We start from the raw sequence: 20,886 nt of genomic DNA on the forward strand, positions 1-20,886 counted from the left end.
TACTCTCCAAGTTGTGACTGACCCCCGCACCCCAGCCCTACTACTCTCCAAGTTGTGACTGACCCCCACCACGAGCCACCCTCCCTCAGCCGAGCAGGAGGCGTGGGGGAAGTGGGCCATCTGGGCACCGCTTCCCTGTCACCCAAGTCCCAAGTCCCGGTGGCGCATATCCTGGAAGCCGGACATTCCCAGCAAAAGAACTCACTCAGCAGGGGCCTCTGTAAACGAGCTCTGCCTACCTGGAAACACAATGTCTACATCTCAGGCTCCCTGGCAGAACCACTAGGAACTGAGAAGCCATCCAGTCAGTCTTGAGGTCAGGTCCTCTATGGAGATGGGCCTGCGCCTGTGAGCAGCTGCCTTGCCCGTGTGTGCAGGACTCCCCACAAACAAGAGACCACGTCTGTGTTGCTCTCTTGCCCAGTGGACACACAATTTTTATTTCACAGCAGTGACGGACCCCCCCACACACACACACACCACGGTCAGAGGCTGGGTGGACAGGGACGGGCTGCTACTGTGGGAGGCGGGGAAGGGGTGTCACCCCACGCTTGCACAGGTGGTTCTAATCACGAGCGCCCGTCCATGAAGAACACGCCACTTCCTCCCCGGCATAGAGCTTTGCGCACCAAAGCCACCACGGGAACCTACAAAGCCACTGCAGAGCTGGCTGGGAGGCTTTACTTTCTTACCGTTCAGAGATGAGACAGACAGATGGAGAAAGAGGTTGAATTGGGGAAGGGAGGCTTGTGGAAAAGAACCCTGAGTGGCCGTTTCAAAAAGCAAACCAGGCCAGGCATGGCGGTGCATGCCTTTAATCCCAGCACTTGGGAGGCAGAGGTAGGAGGAGCACCATGAGTTTGATATATATATATATACCCTAGGCTATATAGTGAATTCTAGGTCAGCCTGGACTAGACTGAGACCCTACTTCGAAAAACCACATTTCCAAAGTTCATGATGATAAGGCACACCCATACACCCATGCTGTAACCCCAAAGTTCATGACAAGACACACCCATGCTGCAACCCCAAGCACCCTTCACTTAAGAAGACTGCACAAAATGCATGGCCCCAGGCCCTGTAACTACACAAAGGTGGCTCTCCTTCAAGTTCAAGGGGTGGTTGGGACCCCCACCTGGGTCCCTTGGAAATGGCAGATCTCACTTTAGCCTCTTTCCTTGGCTCTGCTTTAGGTCAGAACTGCTCCTGCATGGGTGGAGGCTGGTGGGAGATCCACAGGCGTGTGGAACCTCAAGGGTGCGAGCTCTGTGATACTACTTACCATGGCCAAGGCCCAGGCCCAGGCGTTAAAGGCACTTGTTTGCCAAGCCTGCCAGCTGGGTTTGATCCCCCAACACCCACATCAACCCAGATGCCAAAAAAGTGGTTCTAGCATCTGGCAGTCATTTGTACTGAGTGGCAAGAGACCCTGGTGCACCCTGCCCCCACCACACAAATGAATAAATGAAAATAAAGACTTTAAAAACTGGCTGCAAGAACCTCACACAACATTAAGATGACAGCAGTGACTTCAACCACCAATGGTACTTTTTATTCTGGAAATTTCTATGTATTACATAGGTATTAACTTCCTTCCTCTTACCCCTACCCCTACTAGCCTGCAAACCAGAAAGATTAAAAAACCAAACTGTCATGTACAAAGGCCTCTTGTCCAGTTCCTTGTGAGAGTGCTGGTGAGGAGGATGGTCTGTCCTGGGTGCAGACTTCTGCTCCTGCCCGGGAGGAATGGTCAGGGCTTAGGCTTCCTTTTAATAGATTCATTTCTCGATTATTACACATTATCATTCCCCACTTGACACCTTCTCAGAAACTTGATTGTTGGATGCGTTTTTCATCTGGCAGAAATTCAATGTGGCTTTGCGTGGGATGTTTAAGTGTCAGAAACAGCAGTGTTGATGTTCTGGTGCTGAGGAGAATACAGAGAGGGGCTGCACGCTGAGGCTGGAGGGGCCGTGCTCAGTTGAAAAGCTGACAGCCACCAGCCCGTGGTGTACGGCGAACACGAGTCTCCCCAGGAACAGCGGGGGAGGCACCATACAGCAACCTGCCTGCTTCCTTTCACTCCAAGGGTGGCAGGAGACATGGGCACTTGCAGTGAGCAGGAACCGGTGACTAGACACTGGCAGGCATGTCTGCAAATGTCCTGGTAACTCAGGCGCTGGAGGAAGAGAATACACTTCCACCGCTAACTCACAAGCCCCCAGGCTGAGCTCCATGATACACAAAACCAAGATGGAGCTTAAGTTACAAGTCGCTCTAGGCCCCCAACGCGGGTTCACTGGGGCTATGACAGAATCCTGGTGTGCCCCAAGGGCAGCAAGTCTATCCAGAAGGGTATGCCTTAAGGATCTTTACGTCGTCCACAGGGCGATCCTGGGAGTTTGTTTCCACCATACCCACTCGATTCACCATTCCTATACCCTGGCACACTCGGCCAAAAATTGTGTGTTTGCCATCGAGCCACTGGGTGGGGGCAAGGGTCACAAAGAACTGGCTGCCATTGGTGTCTGGCCCTGCATTGGCCATTGCAAGAATTCCAGCCCCTGGGGAAGACAGGGAGAGAAGAAAGCATGAATGCCTCACAGTTCAGCACAAAGCAGAGGACCTGGGGAGGATGCAAGTGGCGAGGGCCTGTGCTTCAGCCTGCCACCCGAGGTCAGGCCCCGACCACCTCCCTATGGCTGATGCTCTGCCCTGCACAAAGGCTGTCACTGCACCACCCGAGTAACCCTGTGACCCCACCCCATCTCCTCTATCTTCAACCCCTGTTAATCACCACTGACTACCAGCCCCGTTAGTGAGTCCTCTCAAAAGCCCATCAAGGACTCATCTCTCCGAGAAAGCTTTGGATACATGTTAGCTTATGGCAGCTAACAAGTGGAGTCTAGGACTCTCAGACCAGCACTCTAAATTGCTGAGGACTCTTGAGAGGCGCCACTGTCTTCCATCTGCCAGGGCACTTCGTGGCGCCACGGCTGGGCAGCTGTCTGGCACCACGCCATGGTGTCAGACATTCACCTTGAATTGCAGCCAAAAGAGTAAGCTTTCATACCCACTCCTCCTGCCTGCCCAGCCCAGCCAGATTATGTACTTACCGGTGAATTTCAGGTCTGGATGAAGCTCATCTTCAAACTGTTTGCCATAGATGGATGCACCACCTCGACCTGCCCAACCAGAAGACCAGAAATGAAGCGGCCAGGCCCACGGTCTATCGCACAGCCAGAACAGAGTGGCAGGCCCGGGGCCACAGGGCAGGAGAAAGCAGCGAGAGCGCCCAGCCCCTGGAAGGCTGATGACAGCAAGCCAGTCACTGGCTTCATTCAGGAAGGCTTTTCTTTTCAAGTGTTTTCCCACTGCTTGCTAAATTAATACATGTTCACTCTCAAAAACGTACAAAGCGTAGCACACACTCAAAAGGACACTGACGTCCTCTGTAATCTAACCGTCTACAGAAACCCCATGCACGATCTGACACGTTAAAAGGTTTTGTAACTTTTAACATTTTTCTGAGCTAAGTTTTAGCAAGAGTGCTTGAGCCCTAGCCCAGCGCCCACCACAGATCCTGCCAAGTTAGCCTTCCCTGCTGAGCTCAGCCTCTGCTACAAATCCTCACACCGCCCCAGAACTCCCAGCTGCCACAGCAGCCAGATCAGAGATGGCCAAGAGCTGAGCCTTCTGCCATGGCCACCTGTGACCTTGGCAACGGAAAACAGCACGTGTCTAAGTGAAAGCCATCCAGAGTATGCAGAATCAGTCAGTGGTGTGGCAGAAAGAAATGGTAAAGAAGCCGGGCGTGGTGGCGCACGCCTTTAATTCCAGCACTTGGGAGGCAGAGGTAGGAGGATCGCCATGAGTTCAAGGCCACCCTGAGACTCCATAGTGAATTCCAGGTCAGCCTGGGCTAGAGTAAAACCCTACCTCGAAAAACCAAAAAAAAAAAAAGGTAAAGGTGCCTGGCACAGTGGCACACGCTTGAATCCCAGCACTCAGGAGGCAGAAGTAGGAGGATCACTGTGAGTTTCAGGCCACCCTGAGACTACAGAGTGAGTTCCAGGTCAGCCTGAGCTAGGGTGAGACTCTACCTTGAAAAACAAAACAAGAAACAGGGCTGGAGAGATGGCTTACTGGTTAAGGTGCTTGTCTTGCAGAGCCAAAGGACCCAGGTTTGATTCCCCAAGACCCATGTAAGCCAGATGCACAAGGTAGCTAGAGCATGTATCTGAGTTTGTTTGTAGCGGCTAGAGACCCTGCCACTCTCTGTGGATCTGCCTCTTTCCCTTTCTCTCTCAAATAAATAAATAAAAATATCAGGGCTAGGTGTGATGGTGCACACCCTTAACGTCATCACTTGGGAGGCAGAGGTAGGAGGATCTCTGTGAGTTTGAGGCCACCCTGAGACTCCATAGTGAATTCCAGGTCAGCCTGGACCAGAGACCCTGCCTTGAAAAAATATAAAAGAAAGAAAAAAGACGAAAAAGTAAGGGATTGGAGATGGCAAATGGCAACATTACCACCAAATGTGATTTCCAGAATGTCTAGAAAGGAGAGACAGTGCTGGTCACCCTAGGCTCAGGAATAAGAAGGCCTCAATGGACAGGTATGATGGTATGTTCCTGTAACCCCAGCACTCAGGTGGCTGAGGCAGGGGGATGAGAGCTCAAAGCACAAGAACCTATGTCAGAAACAAACTGAGGCTAAAGAGATGGCTCAGTGGCTACAGGTACTTGGCTTGCAAAGCCTGAAGTTCTGAGTTTGATTCCATAGTATCCACATAGAGCCAGATGCACAAAGTGGCACATACGTCTGGCGTTCACTTGCAGTGGCCCTAGGCCCCAGTGTGCCCATTCTCATCCTCTCTCTCCTTGCAAAAAAACAAATCATTTCTAAAAAATAGCTGGGGGATGGCTCAGCAGGCACGAGCCCCTGGCACTTAAGCACGCGGGCCTGAGAGCGCCAAGCCCGACTCTATCGACTAGCCACGCAACAACCTGACTGCGGCCAGTCCCGCGGCGGCAGAGACCAGAGGACTGCTGGGGCTTGCTGACGGAAACTGGCAGCTCCGGGTTGAGGAAGAAATGCCATCTCAAGGCACTAGGCAGATGAGCTGTAATACAGGAGAGTACCCACGCCTCAGCATGACCTCTGCGTGACATGTGTAGGCCAGGCGCACTTGCACACACGTGCCACACGTCACACCACACGGACTCTACACACACAAGCACAAAGCTGGTTCATCTGAGATGGAATCTCACTTGGTAGGTCAGGCTGACCTGGAACTCAGAGCTTCCCCTGCCTCTGCCTCCCGAGGGCTGGGATTACAGCCCTGGGCCACCCCACCACTGGCTGATACGGAGGGCTTTGCAGAGAAGGTGCGTGCAAAGCCAGCGCCCTGCAGCGTCACAGGCAGGGGTCTAGAGCAAAGGGCCCACAAAAGCCCAGGCCTGCTTCCCTTGCGTGGCGCTTCTACGCTCATTCCAGCTCTTTTCCCCCAGTCCTCTTTATTTCTTCCCACTTCAGGGGTAGGGACTGAAGCCAGGTCCTGGAGCCTCACTGAGCTAGAGCCCCACCCCCTCCTCCCAGCCTGTCTCTCTTTTATTTTATTTTATTTTTTTTAAATTTTTTATTTATTTATTTGAGAGCGACAGACACAGAGAGAAATACAGGATAGAGGGGGAGAGAGAGAATGGGCGCGCCAGGGCTTCCAGCCTCTGCAAACGAACTCCAGATGCGTGCGCCCCCTTGTGCATCTGGCTAACGTGGGACCTGGGGAACCGAGCCTTGAACCGGGGTCCTTAGGCTTCACAGGCAAGCGCTTAACCGCTAAGCCATCTCTCCAGCCCCTGTCTCTCTTTTAGTCAATAGGGTCTCACTCAGGCTGACCTGCAGCTCCCTGTGTACTTCCAGGCTGGCCTTAAACTCACAGCAATCCTCCTGCCTCTGCCTCACCAGAGCTGGGATTGAAGGCATGCACCACCACACCCAGCCTTGTCCTTTTATCCAACACACAGATTTTAGACACAGGCCCTGCACCGAAGGCATCACCTCGGTGAGCCCAAAACTCAACCCCGCCCCGCCCCGCCCTCCCTGAAGACACTAACACTGCTTCAAAGAATCCCATCTCGCCTGCCACAGGTGACCTCTGTTCTGATCAGGAGCTTGTCATTTCCAGGCGTTTTCTTTTCTTTTCTTGCTACACGTTTAGACTCCTAAGAACCTGCGGCGCCATCCTACAAGCTTTCAACGTAATGTACATGGTGTTACGTTCTGGGGCTCTGCAATCAGCTTTCTGCTCCCCAGGGTTGTGAGGTCCTCTCCTTGCTCTGGAGGGCTCCATAGGGCTCTCCTGCTGTGCGCTTGCTCTCAGGGTCCAATCTTCCCCGGAGCTGGTGGAGAAGGAGGCTCTTGGCAGTTGAGCTACTGCCAACTGCGGAACACCATCCTCACCCTCTCTCCCGAGCCCAGAGGAGCTCTTGAAAGAGACTACCCTTGTGGGGACAGGTAGGGCCCCAGCTTATGACCGGGTCACCATCACTAGATTTCTCCAGAGGTCTTATCAAAGAGGATGTGCTATGTGCGTCACTGCAGTGCTCATCCCCTGTGCTGCTTTTTTCTCCTGGCTTTTTCTGAGGGGAGGTCTGACCTTTTATTTGTGGTAATGGGAATTAAGCCCTGGGTTCTGTACAAGCCGGGCAAACATTCTACCCTGTGCTACATCCCAGCCCCTCCTGCAGGTTTAATCTGCTTGTCTGAAGCTGTGTATAACTTCACATTTACTCTTCAGCTTTGAGGTGGAGTCTCACTCTAGTCCAGGCTGACCTGGAATTCACTATGGAGTCTCAGGGTGGCCTTGAACTCACAGCCACCCTCCTACCTCTGCCTCCCAAGTGCTGGGATTAAAGGCGTGCGTCACATGCCCAGCATACTATTTAGTTTTGTCCTGTTTTATTTAGCTTGTGCGGGTGTGTGCACGTCTGTGCCTTGCAGCATCCCATGCACTGGTCTCTGGCAGGGTATACTAGGCTGTGATGGCCAGAGCGGAATACTGGTATCCCACTCCATCCCCCCCCAACTTCTTGTCTGAACCAGTCACTTAAAGCTCTGGCAATTCCTCAGTCTCTGCTCCCCTATAAGACCGGATTATTACAGGCACATATGTGCCCAGCTGTTTACACGGGTCCTGGGATTCTAACACAGGAGTCTCAGGCCCTTACCAAGGGCCTGAGCCAAATCCCCAACCCCACAGGACCCTTTCAAAGTGTTCAGATCATAGCAGCACCCTGCCTGAAACCCTCCATTAACATGCCACCATGCTCAAAACCAAATTCGTAGTCCTCCCTCCCGCAGCTGGAGGGTCCCCCCCCCCCCCCCGTCACTGCCTGTCACCCGCCCTGCTCAAGCCTCGCTGGCTCCTGAGCTGTTTCTGGGCAAGTGGTCTGGACGAAGGCCAGTGACTACTGTTCCCTGACACCTTCTTGCAGCTCACTACACCCTCATACGCAGAGCTCTGCTCAATGCCACCTTAGCAGACAGGCTTTTCCTGGACCCACTATCCAAACAGCACCTCACCCTGGAGGCAGTGGGTAATGTTGGCAACATTTCTGGTTGTCAAACTGAAGGGCTCTATTGGCGACTATCTAGGAGGTAAATGCCACGCCAGGCAGGCTGTGAGAGTGGGGTAGAGTGAAGATGACTGGACCCCTGAAGGTGAAAAGTGCAGGAAAGTTTGCACTTGCCAGAAATCCCAAGATGATCTGAATTCTGATCTCTCACCTAGTTCCCTAGACCTGTTTTCCCACAAACAGCCAGGACCCCTCCTGGGAGGTCGGTCTTTCATAGGATTTAAACAATTGGCTTGGTGCCAGGGCTAACCTCTTCCTGGGACAGCCCCTAGCCCTAACCAACCAGCTGTCCCTCTGGTTCACCGGAGCCAGAAGACAACCCCCCACCACAGGTCATAAATACCTGTGCAAGGGGAGGACAGACTCTCTCTCTGATTACTTGGGAACTTCTAGCTAAGGGTGAGTTTTTCCCTCAGCTGGGCCTGGGCTGGCTTGACCCAGGCCCAACCGGGAGGGGCCCCAGCCCTGACTCTCCACATGCGCTCCTTTATCCCCTCCAGCTCCCCACATGGCAGGAGCTCCTTGACCTTTCTTTTTTCTTTTCTTTCCACGCATCTTTCCAGGCCTTCCAGATGGGATCTTTAGCCAAATGGGTGCCTTTCCTTGGCTCTGTACTTCCCTCAATAAATATAATCATTTAATAGTTATCCTTCTCAGTCTTTTTAATTCAAGTCTTTGACTAACAATTAGAAGCAAAAAGATATGCAAAGTGTGTCTAGCTGGAGTTCCTGAAGTGTGCTGTGCTATATAGCTTTTGGCTTTTAGCTTTTTCTCTTTTCCTAGTTCTTTAAGAGGGGGCCAACTTCTTCCATGGAACTTCCCCTGGATTTGTAAGCTTACATAAATCCCTTCCTCCATTAAAAAAAAAAATTAGAAGCAAGCTGGATTTGGGGTGCAAGGACTTTCCTGGACCCTTAGCACCCTGTTACAGCTGCTGAATGTTCTGCAATGCCCAAGAAAACTCTACAACAGGGCTGGAGAGATGGCTTGGAGGTTAAGGTGCTTGCCTGCAAAGCCTAAGAATCCAAGTCCAATTACCCAGTACCTACATGACACATGTATCTGGCATTAATTTGCAATGGCTAGAGGCCCTGGCATACCCAGTCTCTCTCTCACTCACTCTTTGTCAAATAAACAAATAAATAAAAGAAAAAGAAAAAAAGAACTCTAAAGCACCCAGACTGCTGGGATTAAAGGCATGCACCACCATGACCTCCCCTTACCCCGCCACCTTTTTTTGTTTTTTAAGGTAGGATCTTGCCCTATCCCAGGCTGACTTGGAATTACTTCACTGTGTAGTCTCAGGGTGTGCTTGAACTCACAATGATCCTCCTACCTCTGCCTCCCGAGTGCTGGGATTAAAGACATACACCCCCACGCCCTGCTTGAATCCCCCTTTCTCAATAATGCCAGGCCTACAAAAGAACCTAACAGATATTCATTATATGAATCTACAAAAATGAGTAACAATCACTTAAAATTAAAAACTATTGTGGGGCTGGAGATATGGCTTAGCAGTTAAGGTGCTTGCCTTCAAAGCCAAAGGACCCAGGACCCATGTAAGCCGGATACCCATCCAAAGATGTTTTGCAGTGGCAAGAGACTCAGGTGCACCCACTCATATTTTCTTTCCCTGCTTGCAAATAAACAAAAACATCTTTAAATTATTTATTTGGGTCTGAAGAGAAGGCTCAGTGGTTAAGTCACCTGCCTGCAATGCCTAAGGACCTGGGTTCAATTTCCCAGAACGCACATAAAGCCAGATGTTCAGTGGCACATGTATTTGCAGCTCATTTTTAGCAGCTGGAGGCTCTGGCCCACTTAGTACCTATCTGTCTCTCTTAAGTAAATAAATAAATATAGTTTTAAAAATTATTTATTTGCATGTGTGTACACATATGTGTGTATAGACATATTAGGGCCTCTTGCCACTGCAAACAAACACTAGATGTTTGCCCAAATTTCTGCATTCAGCTTATGTAGTTGTGGCTTGGGAATTGAAACCAGGCCAGGAGACTTTGCAAGCAAGTGCCTTTAACCGTTAAGCCATCTTCCCGGGCCCATAATCACTGTTTTGAGCTATTCTGTGTTAAGCCTTTGCTAGCCATTCTACAACACGAGCTTACCACAGTGACTCCAGGAGTGTGTACACGCACTCTGCCCACCTACAGATAAGGCGTTCCTGTGAGGCCAGGATTATGTCCAAGCCCACTAGGCCGCACATCCCTGCTCTGCACACCAACATCACACCACCTTGCCACAGACTACAGCCAGATTCAACATCCTTACATATTTCTTCTTTTCTAGACTCAAGAGTCTCAAATGCAGCTGGGTGTGGTGGCACACACCTCTTAATCCCAGCACTTGTGAGGCAGAGGTAGAAGGATTGTCATGAGTTTGAGGCCACCCTGAGACTACAATAGTGAATTCCAGGTCAGCCTGAAGTACAGTAAGACCCTACCTTAGAAAACAAATAGTCCCAAATGGTAGATCAGTTCTGTACTCTGTCTGCTGGGGGGGGGGGGGGGCGCTATTAATAGCCCTTAATTTGTCCCTATGACCTCTCCTCCAACTAAACATTCTGTCCCAAACTGCTCCTCTATTCTATGGTCCCCTAAGCATGCAGCTCAGAGATGTGTGAAGTTCATAGGGGCCTTAGAATCCCATTTTAATTCTTGTCAAGGCAGCTAGGTCATGCCAGAGCCGGTGAAGCAAGTTGAGAGGTGTGGACACTAGGCTTTCCACAGGTCAGTATGCCTTTGTCAAAATGGCCTTACCTCCACTGCTCACAACTTCAGCTGTTTCCTTCAAGGCCCACTCCACACTGCTTCCCTGTCTTTCTAAATCCCATTCCATCAGAACAGTCCACTGGCTATGAATTCTTCCAGCCTGTGTGATCCACACAAAGCCAGCGCACATTTGCATACTCATCATGGTACTACATTGTTTCTTATAATGAACAGCTTGCTTCCTGGCAGGGCTGGGAGCTGTGAGGAGAGAAAATGCTTTGGCTCTCCCGTGCATTAGCACTCCTTATAGGCCTTGGATTAGCACGGGATACCCAGCAGAATCTTTGTGAATACCCACCAAATGAATAAAATTAACAATAGCTTGCGGCTCAACAAGATAAATTTCAGGTGCTCCTGGGACTGGGGCAGAGCCAGCAGACAAGGTACAGGGTGCCCAGCATGAAATTAATCATGTCCCGGCAGCTGGCAAGCACCAAGGCCAAGGGCAGAGCAGAAAGACCTCAAGGAAGAACTCGACAGAGGAACAGGTTGACAGAATGGAGAAAAGGCAGAGAGAGCGAAGGAAAGGCTAACACTGGATTACGTCATGGGGAGATGTGAAGACAGGGGCTGGTTCAAAGTGAGAAGAAGCAGGAAGCCAAAGGGCTGCCACACTGAGCAGCCTCAGCCCTTGCTGAGGGGAAGAAGGCCACAGGAAAATGGCTCCTGGGCAGCCTGACTGCAGGACCGCGGGGACTGGACTCTGGGACTGGACTTGGCGCCAGCCCGCGGAAGTACCAGGGACGCACCTGCTGCTACCTGAGACAGTCAGAAGAGAAAGTCCCCTCATCAGCTAGCAGTATGATCCAGGGACCCAGGGGCTACCTGCGGCCTGCCTTGTATTACAGACCCACAGGCAGGCTGCTCAGACGCTTACTGCACATGAGGCCGGAAGCAATTATCTGGAAACCTTCGGAGTGACTCAATTTCACTGCAAGTACATCACGGAAACGTGACATTAGGAAGGAGCACAAACCAGAGCAAAACTGGAAAGCGCCGGCACAAACACTGCACATCTGAGTCACTTCCGATTCCTGCTCACACTGAGCGTGGACTCTCCCCTCACTGGTGCTTCGGAGACTGATTTCATTACAGCAATGAAAGGGAGAGGAGCAGACAGGAAACTACGACCGAAGCATGGGCACTAACCCTACCTTCCCTCAGCACTCAACGACGTGAACACAAAACAATGAAGCTGAAAATACCCCAGCACCAAACCAGCAAGAGAAAGAGCCAGGCGCGGTGGGGCACACCTTTAATTCCAGCACTCAGGAAGCTGATGTAGAAGAACTGCTACGAGTTCAAGGCCAGCCTGGGCTACAGTGAGCCCCTACCATGAAGAAAAAAAGGAAACAAACATTCTAAAACTGTGAAAGGGGCTTAGGAGCTGGTTCCGCGGATAAAAACACTCAGTACACGAGCTTGACAAACTGAGCTCAGACCCACAGGCACATGTGCAGCTCTCCTCTAACCCCAGCATGCATATGGCAAGACGGGAGGCCAAGACAGGCAATGCCTGCAGCCACAACCAGCTAGCATGGCACACGTAGTAGTGAACAGAGACCCTGTCTCAAAACAACTGGAAAGCTCCAGGCATGTTGGCACATGCCTTTAATCCCAACACTTGGGAGGCACAGGTACGAGGATTGCTGTGAGTTCAAGTCCAGCTAGCTTGAAGCTACATAATTAATTCCAGGTCAGCCTGGGCTAGAGCAAGACCCTACCTTGGAAAATAAAATCAAAGACAAAAGCAATGGTGGAAAGCAGGGACTGACACCTGAGCGCGTCCTGGCTTCTCGCGGCAGGCAGGCAGAGCCCTTCACCTGCCAGGGCATGAAGCCAGACTGAGGGGACAAGTCAGAGCCTGGGATGGACGTACAGGAGATCCTAGGGGAAATCTGGGGAGACAGAACAGAAGCTAGCCCCCACAAGGGCTTCTCCAGACCTCTTCAGGCTAGAACACAATGGGAGGAAAACAAGCAGCATTTGTGGGAAACAGCTGGGGGAATGGAGCGTTCACTTACACCACACCTGCACCGGAGCAACAGCAGGGACAGGGGTGCAGAGAACAGCATGACAGACATGCATGGAAAGTGATGGAAGCGTACCCAACCAACAGGAGACTCCAAGAAAGGAGGCAAGGGGGCTGCAGATGGCTTAGCGGTTAAGCGCTTGCCTGTGAAGCCTAAGGACCCCAGTAGGGGGCTCGGCTCTCCAGGACCCATGTAAGCCAGATGCACAAGGGGCACATGCATCAGGAGTTCGCTTGCAAAGGCTGGAGGCCCTGGCATGCCCATTCTCTCTCTCTGTCTCTTCCTCTGTCTTTTGCTCTCTAATAAGTGAATAAAAGAAAAGAAGAGAAGAGAAAAGAGCCAAGGAAGGAAAGGACAAAAACAGCTCAGGAACTGAGTCTGGGAGAAAAACCACCCGAGAGAGAAGTGACTTCTCTTGGCAGTCTCAAAGTCTCCCACACATGGGGCTCCTGGACGTAAGTCTACTAAGTCAAAAGCCCCAGACAAGAAACCACAGGGGAGGACTGAAGGGCTAAAGACACAAATTGATCCAAATGACACCAAGGAAGAGCTAATGAGTAAATGAGAGACTGAAATCTGAGTGAGGCTGAAGGAGGCCTGACAGGATTTCAGTGCAGGCAGGGAAGGGAGAACCACCTCATTGGACCACAAGAAACGTGGCAGCCAGGGAAGCAAAGGTCACCAAGGCACCAGTTTCCTGAAACAGAAAATCCTCAAACAAAATTTAATTCCTTTAATTTAAGGAATGAAAAGTCTGGCCTCAACATTTCCAAAAACCAGAAGGCAATGCATCAAGATTTTCTAAGAAATTTTAAGGGGATGAGTGCGGCTAAAATAATACGAGACCTAGACCTCGGCATGATCTTTTTTTTTTTTTTTAAAGTATAAAGGCAACAGGCAGAAATCCAAACAAACTCAAATATATAACACCCTCTAGCCCTTGTAATAAAAGCCAACCCAAGGCCAGGTGGGGTGGCGCACGCCTTTAGTCCCAGCACTCGGGAGACAGAGGTAGGAGGATTTCTGTGAGTTCAAGCCACCCTGAGACTACATAGTGAATTCCAGGTCAGCCTGAGCTAGAGTGAGACCCTACCTTGGGGGGAAAAAAAAAAAAAAGGCTGGAGAGATGACTTAGCTGTTAAGGAGCTTGCCACCCAAGCCAAAAGGCCCAGGTTCGATTCCCCAGTACCCATGTAAAGCCAGATACATAAAGTGGCACCTGTATCTAGAGTTGCATCAGCAAGAAGCCCTGGTGCACCCATTTTCATTCATTCTCTCTCCCTCTCTCTCTGCTTATAAACACATTTTTTAAATTTGACAGGAATGGTGGTGCATGCCTTTAATCCCAGCACTCAGGAGGCAGAGGTGGGAAGATCACTGTGAGTTCGAGGCCACCCTGAGTCTGCATGATGAATTCCAGGTTGTCCTGGACTAGAGTGAGAATCTACTTCAAAAAACAAACAAGAAAGACAACAGACAGAAATTCTTCCCCCAGGGAACTCAGGAGAGGACTCAGTGTCAGACGGCAAGCACGAGGACTGGAGCTCAGATTCCCCAGAGGCGCATGCAGCCTATAGTGCTGAGGAGGCAAAGATGGGGTCCCTAGAACAAGCTGGCTGGACTAGCCAAGTCAGCCAGTCCTAGGTTCCAGTGAGAGACCCTGCCTCAGTAAATAAAGTCGGGAGTGATCAAGGCCTGATGTTAACTGGTGCTCTCCACACACGTGTGCACACCCACAAACAAGGGAATGTGCACACACATAAAAGAAAGTCATCCTGGGGCTGGCAAGATGGCTTAGTGGTTAAGGCGCTTGCCTGCGAAGCATAAGAACCCAAGACCCCCATAAGGCAGATGCACAAGGGGGTGTATGCATCTGGACTGAGTTCGTTTGCAGCGGCTAGAGGCTCTGGTGCACCTATTCTCTCTCTCAAATAAATAAAAAATAAATAAATATTTTAAAAAAGAAAGAAAGAAAGACACCCCGCCTCCAGTGGGCAACGCGGCTGAATTCTGGATGCAGAACAGAAAACAATCAAACCGACGAACAAGAATTAGGGCGCAGGGCAAGAACGAGCAGAACATTCCAAGTACTAATTGCCTCATCCATCATTCATAGCAGGAAGCCAGCCGGTTTTTCTGTTAAATATACACAAAATTACTTTGTCTTAAAAAGAACAGCATACGTAATATGGCCCATTCTTTTGAGATTACTTCCATTTAAGCTAGATAGCTGGAAAGGAAAACACCTAGAATTATGGCTTCCAAAAGTTAGCTGCTCATTTCCGAGATGGGATGCTGGAGAATATGTCAATGGTGGAGTCCATGGAAACGACATATCCCAAGTCAGTGCCAGATATTCCTTACCTGCACATTCAGAGCCAACTCTTGACCCTACATCAGTCAAGACTGAGCTTTTGGGTTGGAGGGATGGCTTAGCAGTTAAGGCACTTGCCTGCAAAGCCAAAGGACCTAGGTTCAATTCCCCAGGACCCACGTAAGCCAGATGCACAGGATGGCCCATGCATCTGGAGTTCATTTGCAGCAGCTGGAGGCCCTGGCATGCCCATTCTATCAGTCTTTTTCTCTTTCAAATGAATAAATAAAAACTTAAAAAAAAATTTTTTTTAAAGACGGAGGTTTTTTTTTTTTTTGAGACAGTCTCATGTTATAGGCTTTTTTCAAATTTGCTGTCACTTGGACTGAACTTGAACTTCTGATCCTCCTGCCTCCACCTCCCAAGTGCTAGGATTCTATAGACATGTGCCACCACACCAGGCTCAAGACCAAATGCTTTTGTGGGGGGGGGGGTGTTCATGCACATGTACATGTGTGTAAGGGCATAATCTCAGATTATCATCCATTTAAAAAATATTTTATTTATTTAAGAGAGACTAAGAAAGAAGCAGAGAGAGAATGAGAATGGGAGCACCAGGGCCTCCAGCCACTGCAAATGAACTCCAGATGCATGCACCACCTTGTGCAGCTGGCTTTATGTGGGTGCTGGGGAATTGAACCTGGGTCCTTAGGCTTTCCAGTCAAGTGCCTTAACCACTGAACCATCTCTCCAGCCCCATTTTTAAGACAGCGTCTATCATTGGCCTGGAGCTCATCAATTAAGCTAGACTAGCTGAGCAGGGAGGCCCAGGGATCATCCCATCTCCACCTCCCCAGTACTGGAATCACAAGTGTGTACCACTGTGGCTGCCATTTTACATAGGCTCTGGGGCTAAAACTCAGGTCCACATGTTTACTGAAGACCAATCTTTAGTTGTTTCTGTTTTGTTTTGGTTTTTTGAGGTAGGGTCTTGCTCTGATGCAGGCTGATCTGGAATTGGTCTCAGGCTCACCTCAAACTCACAGCAATCCTACTTCAGCCTCCCAAAAGCTGGGATTAAAGGTGTGCACCACCACACCCAGCTCTCCAAATTATTTTTAAAATATTATTTTAGGACTGGAGAGATGGCTTAGCGGTTAAGCGCTTGCCTGTGAAGCCTAAGGGCCCCAGTTCGAGGCTCAATTCCCAAGGACCCACATTAGCCAGATGCACAAGGGGACGCATGCGTCTGGAGTTCGTTTGCAGTGGCTGGAGGCCCTGGTGCGCCCATTCTCTCTCTGTGTGTGTCTGTTTGCCTCTTTCTCTCTCTGTCTGTTGCTCTCAAATAAATAAACAATAATAGTGAGAGCAGGAATGTGTCTCTTTGCCCACAGCAAGACAAGTATCTGACACAAAGCAGTTCAACATCTGTTAAATGAATGAATCATTGAAAGGAACCTAAATGTCATTCTTCTCAAAGCATTGGGCATGACTCTTTCTTTCCTTTCTTTCTTTTTTTGCAAGGGGGTGGGAGCGGGAAGGAACAGACCACACCAGGGCCTCTCACCACTTCAAAGGAACTCCAGATGTAAGTTCCACTTTGTACTTTTGGCTTTTATGTGCTACTGGGGAATCAAACCTGTGCCAGCAAGCAGCGCCTTTTAACTACTGGGCATTTCCCCAGCCCTGGGCATGGTTTTCACTCGGATGACACCTGTGGAAGAGCACCTCAGGCAGCCTCACTTGCTCTTAATGAACAGTCAGCCCATGGAGCTCAGGCGTGAAGAGTCACTTCTGGCGGATTCCACATGGGAGAGTGAGCAAGGTAGGAACTAGGTCAGAATTGACCAGCCCAGAGCTGGGTGCTGGTGCACACCAATAAGCTCAGCACTTGGGAGGTGTACACAGGAAGAACAGGAGTTCAGAGACAGCCTGGGTTACTTAAGACCCGATCCCAGGGACAGAGAGAATAAACCAACCAACACAACCCCCATGTAAGTGGAAAAGGAAGCTCTGGCTGTAGCACCCCATTATGACAGTCAGACACTTATGGTGGCTTCACTGTACCTGTCCCTGTGGGGTCGCCACCCTGGATCATGAAGTCCTTGATGATTCTGTGGAACTTGGTGCCGTTGTAGTAACCCCGCCGAGCCAGCTCCGCGAAGTTCTTGCAGGTCTTGGGTGCGTGCTTCCAGTAGAGCTCCAGCCCGATGATCCCCATGCTGCAGGAGGGCAGTACAGCTGCTCAGCAGCCGGGCAGAGACAGCAGCACCACACGACCACTACTCCAGCACTCTTGGTTTTCAACCAAGTCACAGCATTGCCATGCCCATGCCCACCAGACTTCATGCTCAGGGGGAAAAGACACAAACACACAGAACAGTGCAGGCAACAAGGATAAGCTCCTTTGGCACCCAGCAGGGCCCCTGCACGTTTTGTTTTTTTTCCTTTTCTTTCCTTTTTCCAAGATAGGGTCACACTCTAACAAGGCTGACCTGGAACTCACTCTGTAGTCCCAGATTGGCCTAGAACTCACAGCAATCTATCTTCCTCTGCCTCCTGAGTGCTGGAATTAAAGGCATGCACCACCATGCCTGGCCTCTCTACATCTTTTAAGCAAAACAACTATGGACAATTGGCATTCTATATACATGAATCATTGATATTCTGAACCAATCCCTAAAAAAAATTTAAAAACTCTTAGCTGGGCATGGTGGCATATGCCTTTAATCCCAGCACTTAGGAGGCAGAGGTAGGAGGATGACTGTGATTTCAAGGCTAGTCTGAGACTACAGAGTAGTTGCTACAGTGAGACCCAACCCTACCTCAAAATAACAACAAAAAACCTTACATTTAATTTGTAATTTTTTTTAAAGCATGGTGCCTCATGCTTTTAATCCCAAGCACTTGGGAGGCTGAAGCAAGAAGATTGCCATGAGTTTGAGGTAAACCTGGGCCACAGAGTAAATTCCAGGTCAGCCTGGCCTACGGTGAGACCCTGCCTCAAAAATATAAACTGGGCTGGGGAGGTGACTCAGTAGATAAAATGCTTGCACTCAAGCCTAAGTATCCAAGTTTGATCTTCAGATCCCATGCAAAAAGCCAGACGCCATGGCAGGCTTCTATAACCCCAGCACTCCGACTTGGAGATGTGAGATAGTTGGGAAAATTTCCCAGTTCTCAGCCAGCAGCGCAAAAAGAACAGAGCAAGAAGAGAAAGCGTGCCTCAGACGAAGTGGAATGTGGAGCACTGACCTGGAAGGTATGTAAGCAGAGGGGGTGGAATACTGGCAGTGGAATGGTCTAAGTGGAGTCAGGAGAGGGGGTGAGAGGAGAGTTCATCAAAACCAAAGATGCAGCTGGGCGTGGTGGCGCACACCTTTAATCCCAGCACTTGGGAGGCAGAGGTAGGAGAATCGCCATGAGTTCAAGGCCACCCTGAGACTACACTGTGAATTCCAGGTCAGCCTGGGCTAGAATGAAACCCTACATTGAAAAACCAAACCAAACTAACATATTAATGGGGCTGGCGGGATGGCATTAAGACACTTGCCTGCAATGTCAGAGGACCCAGGTTCAATTCCCCAGGACCCATGTTAGCCAGATGCACAAGGGGGCACACACGTCTGGAGTTTGGTTGCAATGGCTAGAAGCCCTAGTATGCCCATTCTCTCTCTCTCTCTCTCTCCCCCTCTGACTAATAAACAAATAAATAAAAATTAAAAAAATTAACGGGTGGGCAAATTTTAAAAATTTACAAGTTGGGGCCTAAAGGAGTAAAATTTTGCTATGTAAGAAAGTGAAGGCTGAAAAGATGGCTTAGTGGTTAAGGCACTTGCTGGCAAAGCCAAAGGACCCAGGTTCAATTCCCCAGTACTCATGTAAAGCCAGATGCACTAGATGGCACATGCGTCTGGAGTTCACTTGCAGTGGCTAGAGGTCCTGGCATGCCCATATTTCTTCTTCCTCTCAAATAATTAAATAAATAAAATAGTTTTAAAAGAAAGAAAGTGAGGAAGACAAAAGGAATAGCAGTAGGCAAGAGACTGTTTGTTTGTTTGTTTGTTTGTTCCAAGGTCCAGGTTGGGTGCTCTGGTGTACGCCATCGCAAACATAATGAATACTTATGTTCATACATATAATGTACATGTACATATAGAGAGAGAGACAGACAGACACACGCACACGCACATACGGTTTCATGTAGCCCAAGACAGTCTTGCATTCCCTATGTAACCCAGGATTACCTTGAACTCCTGCTCCTCCAGAGAGCTGGGATTACAGGAGTGTGCCACCAAACCTGGTTTATGCAGTGCCAGGGAACTGAATGCAGAGGCCTCATGCATGCTATGGAGGCACTCTGCCCATTAAGCTACATCCCCAGCCCATAAGGCAACTCTTCGATGGTAAGCAAAATGCTTTTTTGTTTGTTTGTTTGTTTGTTTGGGGGAAATTTTTTCCGAGTTTGGGTGTCACTATAGCCCAGGCTGGCCTCGAACTCATGGCGATCCTCGTACCTCAGCCTCCCGAGAGCTGGGATGAAAGGGGCGCACCACCACGCCAGGGGCCGAAACGGTTCTTCTTGTACTTACATAGCAGTTTGTTCAGGCTGCCCTCCTGCTCATCCCGTCATGTCTCCCTCACTACATACCGGGAGCTGCTAAAGGCAGGGGAAGAGGGCTGGGTGAAGTTTCTCAATACACGCTTGTTGGAGGAGTGAGTGAATGAGTGAATGAATGAATGTGTGAGTGACTGAATGAATGCGTGTGTGAATGAATGAATGGGTGAGTGAGTGAATGAGAATGAGTGAAAAGGAGAGTGAATAAGTGAATGGATGGGTAAGTGAGTGAATGAATGGGTGAGTGAACGAGTGGATGGAGCCGGTACTGGGGAGTCGAACCCCTGTCCTCACCGCCGGCCCACGGCGCCCCGCCACGAGCCCGCGGCGTCGCCTGCGCCAGCCCGGGCCCTGACCCCCGACTCTCCCTCACCTGGTCTCCAAGTAGACGTTGGGCGGCTGCCAGGAGTCCGGGGGAATGGCCGCCATGTCCCAGCCCGAGCAACCCTCCGGTTTAGAAGGCCACTTCCGGCGGCGGGCGCGCCGGCCACGCACACTTCCGGTTCCCGCCCTTCAACGCTTCCGGGGGCCGTGCTGGGGGTGCTGGGAGCGGGACGCGGAGGGAGCCTTCCTCCACCGCTGGGGAGCCGAGCGAGAGGCGGGAAACCGGGAGCGGGGACGGAGAACGGCGGAGGAGAGAGAGAGAAAAGAGAGAGAGCGCGCGCGCGCCACTCTCTGGAAGATCTGATTGGTTCGTTTAGGCCAGGAAGGCGGGAAGAACCGCCAGATCTTCATTCTGATTGGATAACAGCTAAGCGTTGAATTTTAAAAACTTCTTTTAACATATTTATTTGAGAGACAGAAACAGGCAGATTTTACTCTATATACATATATATAGAGAGAGAGACAGAGAGCGAGCAAGACCTGCCAAGGCTTCTAACCACTTCAAACGAACTCCAGACGCAACACCTTGTGCGTCCGGTTTTACGTGGGTACCAGGGAATGGAACCCTGGTCGTCAAGCGCCTTAACCACTGAGCCATCTCTCCAGTCTTAAAGAATTTATTTCTTTCTTTCCTTCATTCCTTCCTCCTTCCTTCCTTCCTTTCTTCTTTCCTTCCTTCCTTCCTTCCTTCCTTTCTTTTTTTTTTTTGAGGTAGGGTCTCACTCTACATCAGGCCAATCTGGAATTCACTATGTAGTTTCAGGGTGGCCTACCTCTGCCTCTCAAATGCTAGGATTACAGTCATGCGCTACCACGACGTACGAGCCCTAGGGAATTTCTTAGTCCTACACTTTGGGCATGGGCCCAAGGGGAGGAAGACAATGAAGAGTTGAGAGGTCTAGAACGAGCTTTGGTAGTACTTGCCCAACGCTTGGACTCCCTTATTTTTTCATTTACTCCAAAAAGCAGATGTGAAAATGAAGACCCAGCAGGTAAATGCCATACAGAAAATCTGAGTCTCCCCAAGGAGTGCGTGGAGTAAGGGAGAAATGGGGGCGGGGGGGGGGGATGAGAGATGAGGGAAGGTGGGACAATGAAGAGGACA

The 20,886-nt window shown here is 50.2% G+C and overlaps 1 protein-coding gene across 3 annotated transcripts; it reads right to left on the minus strand.

Moving 5' to 3' along the window:
* Window positions 1–1,533: 1,533 nt before the first annotated feature.
* Window positions 1,534–19,927, minus strand: Ppil1 (peptidylprolyl isomerase like 1). Of its 3 annotated transcripts, none has more exons than XM_045157840.1 (5): window positions 19,771–19,884; window positions 19,372–19,439; window positions 16,847–17,001; window positions 3,120–3,188; window positions 1,534–2,567 (listed from the first exon to the last, which is right to left on the minus strand). In XM_045157840.1, the coding sequence occupies exons 3-5, from the start codon at window positions 16,998–17,000 to the stop codon at window positions 2,347–2,349; spliced, it is 444 nt and encodes a 147-aa protein (XP_045013775.1). In that variant the 5' UTR covers window position 17,001; window positions 19,372–19,439; window positions 19,771–19,884; the 3' UTR covers window positions 1,534–2,346. The 3 variants fall into 3 exon arrangements, with proteins under 3 accessions (XP_045013775.1, XP_045013776.1, XP_045013774.1); XM_045157841.1 differs by having other exon boundaries at window positions 19,372–19,436; window positions 19,771–19,853; XM_045157839.1 differs by lacking the exon at window positions 19,372–19,439 and having other exon boundaries at window positions 19,771–19,927.
* Between the last annotated feature and the right edge of the window lie 959 nt (window positions 19,928–20,886).

This window comes from Jaculus jaculus, chromosome 8 (genome assembly GCF_020740685.1).
Source record: "Jaculus jaculus isolate mJacJac1 chromosome 8, mJacJac1.mat.Y.cur, whole genome shotgun sequence".
NCBI classification, from domain to species: Eukaryota; Metazoa; Chordata; class Mammalia; order Rodentia; family Dipodidae; genus Jaculus; species Jaculus jaculus.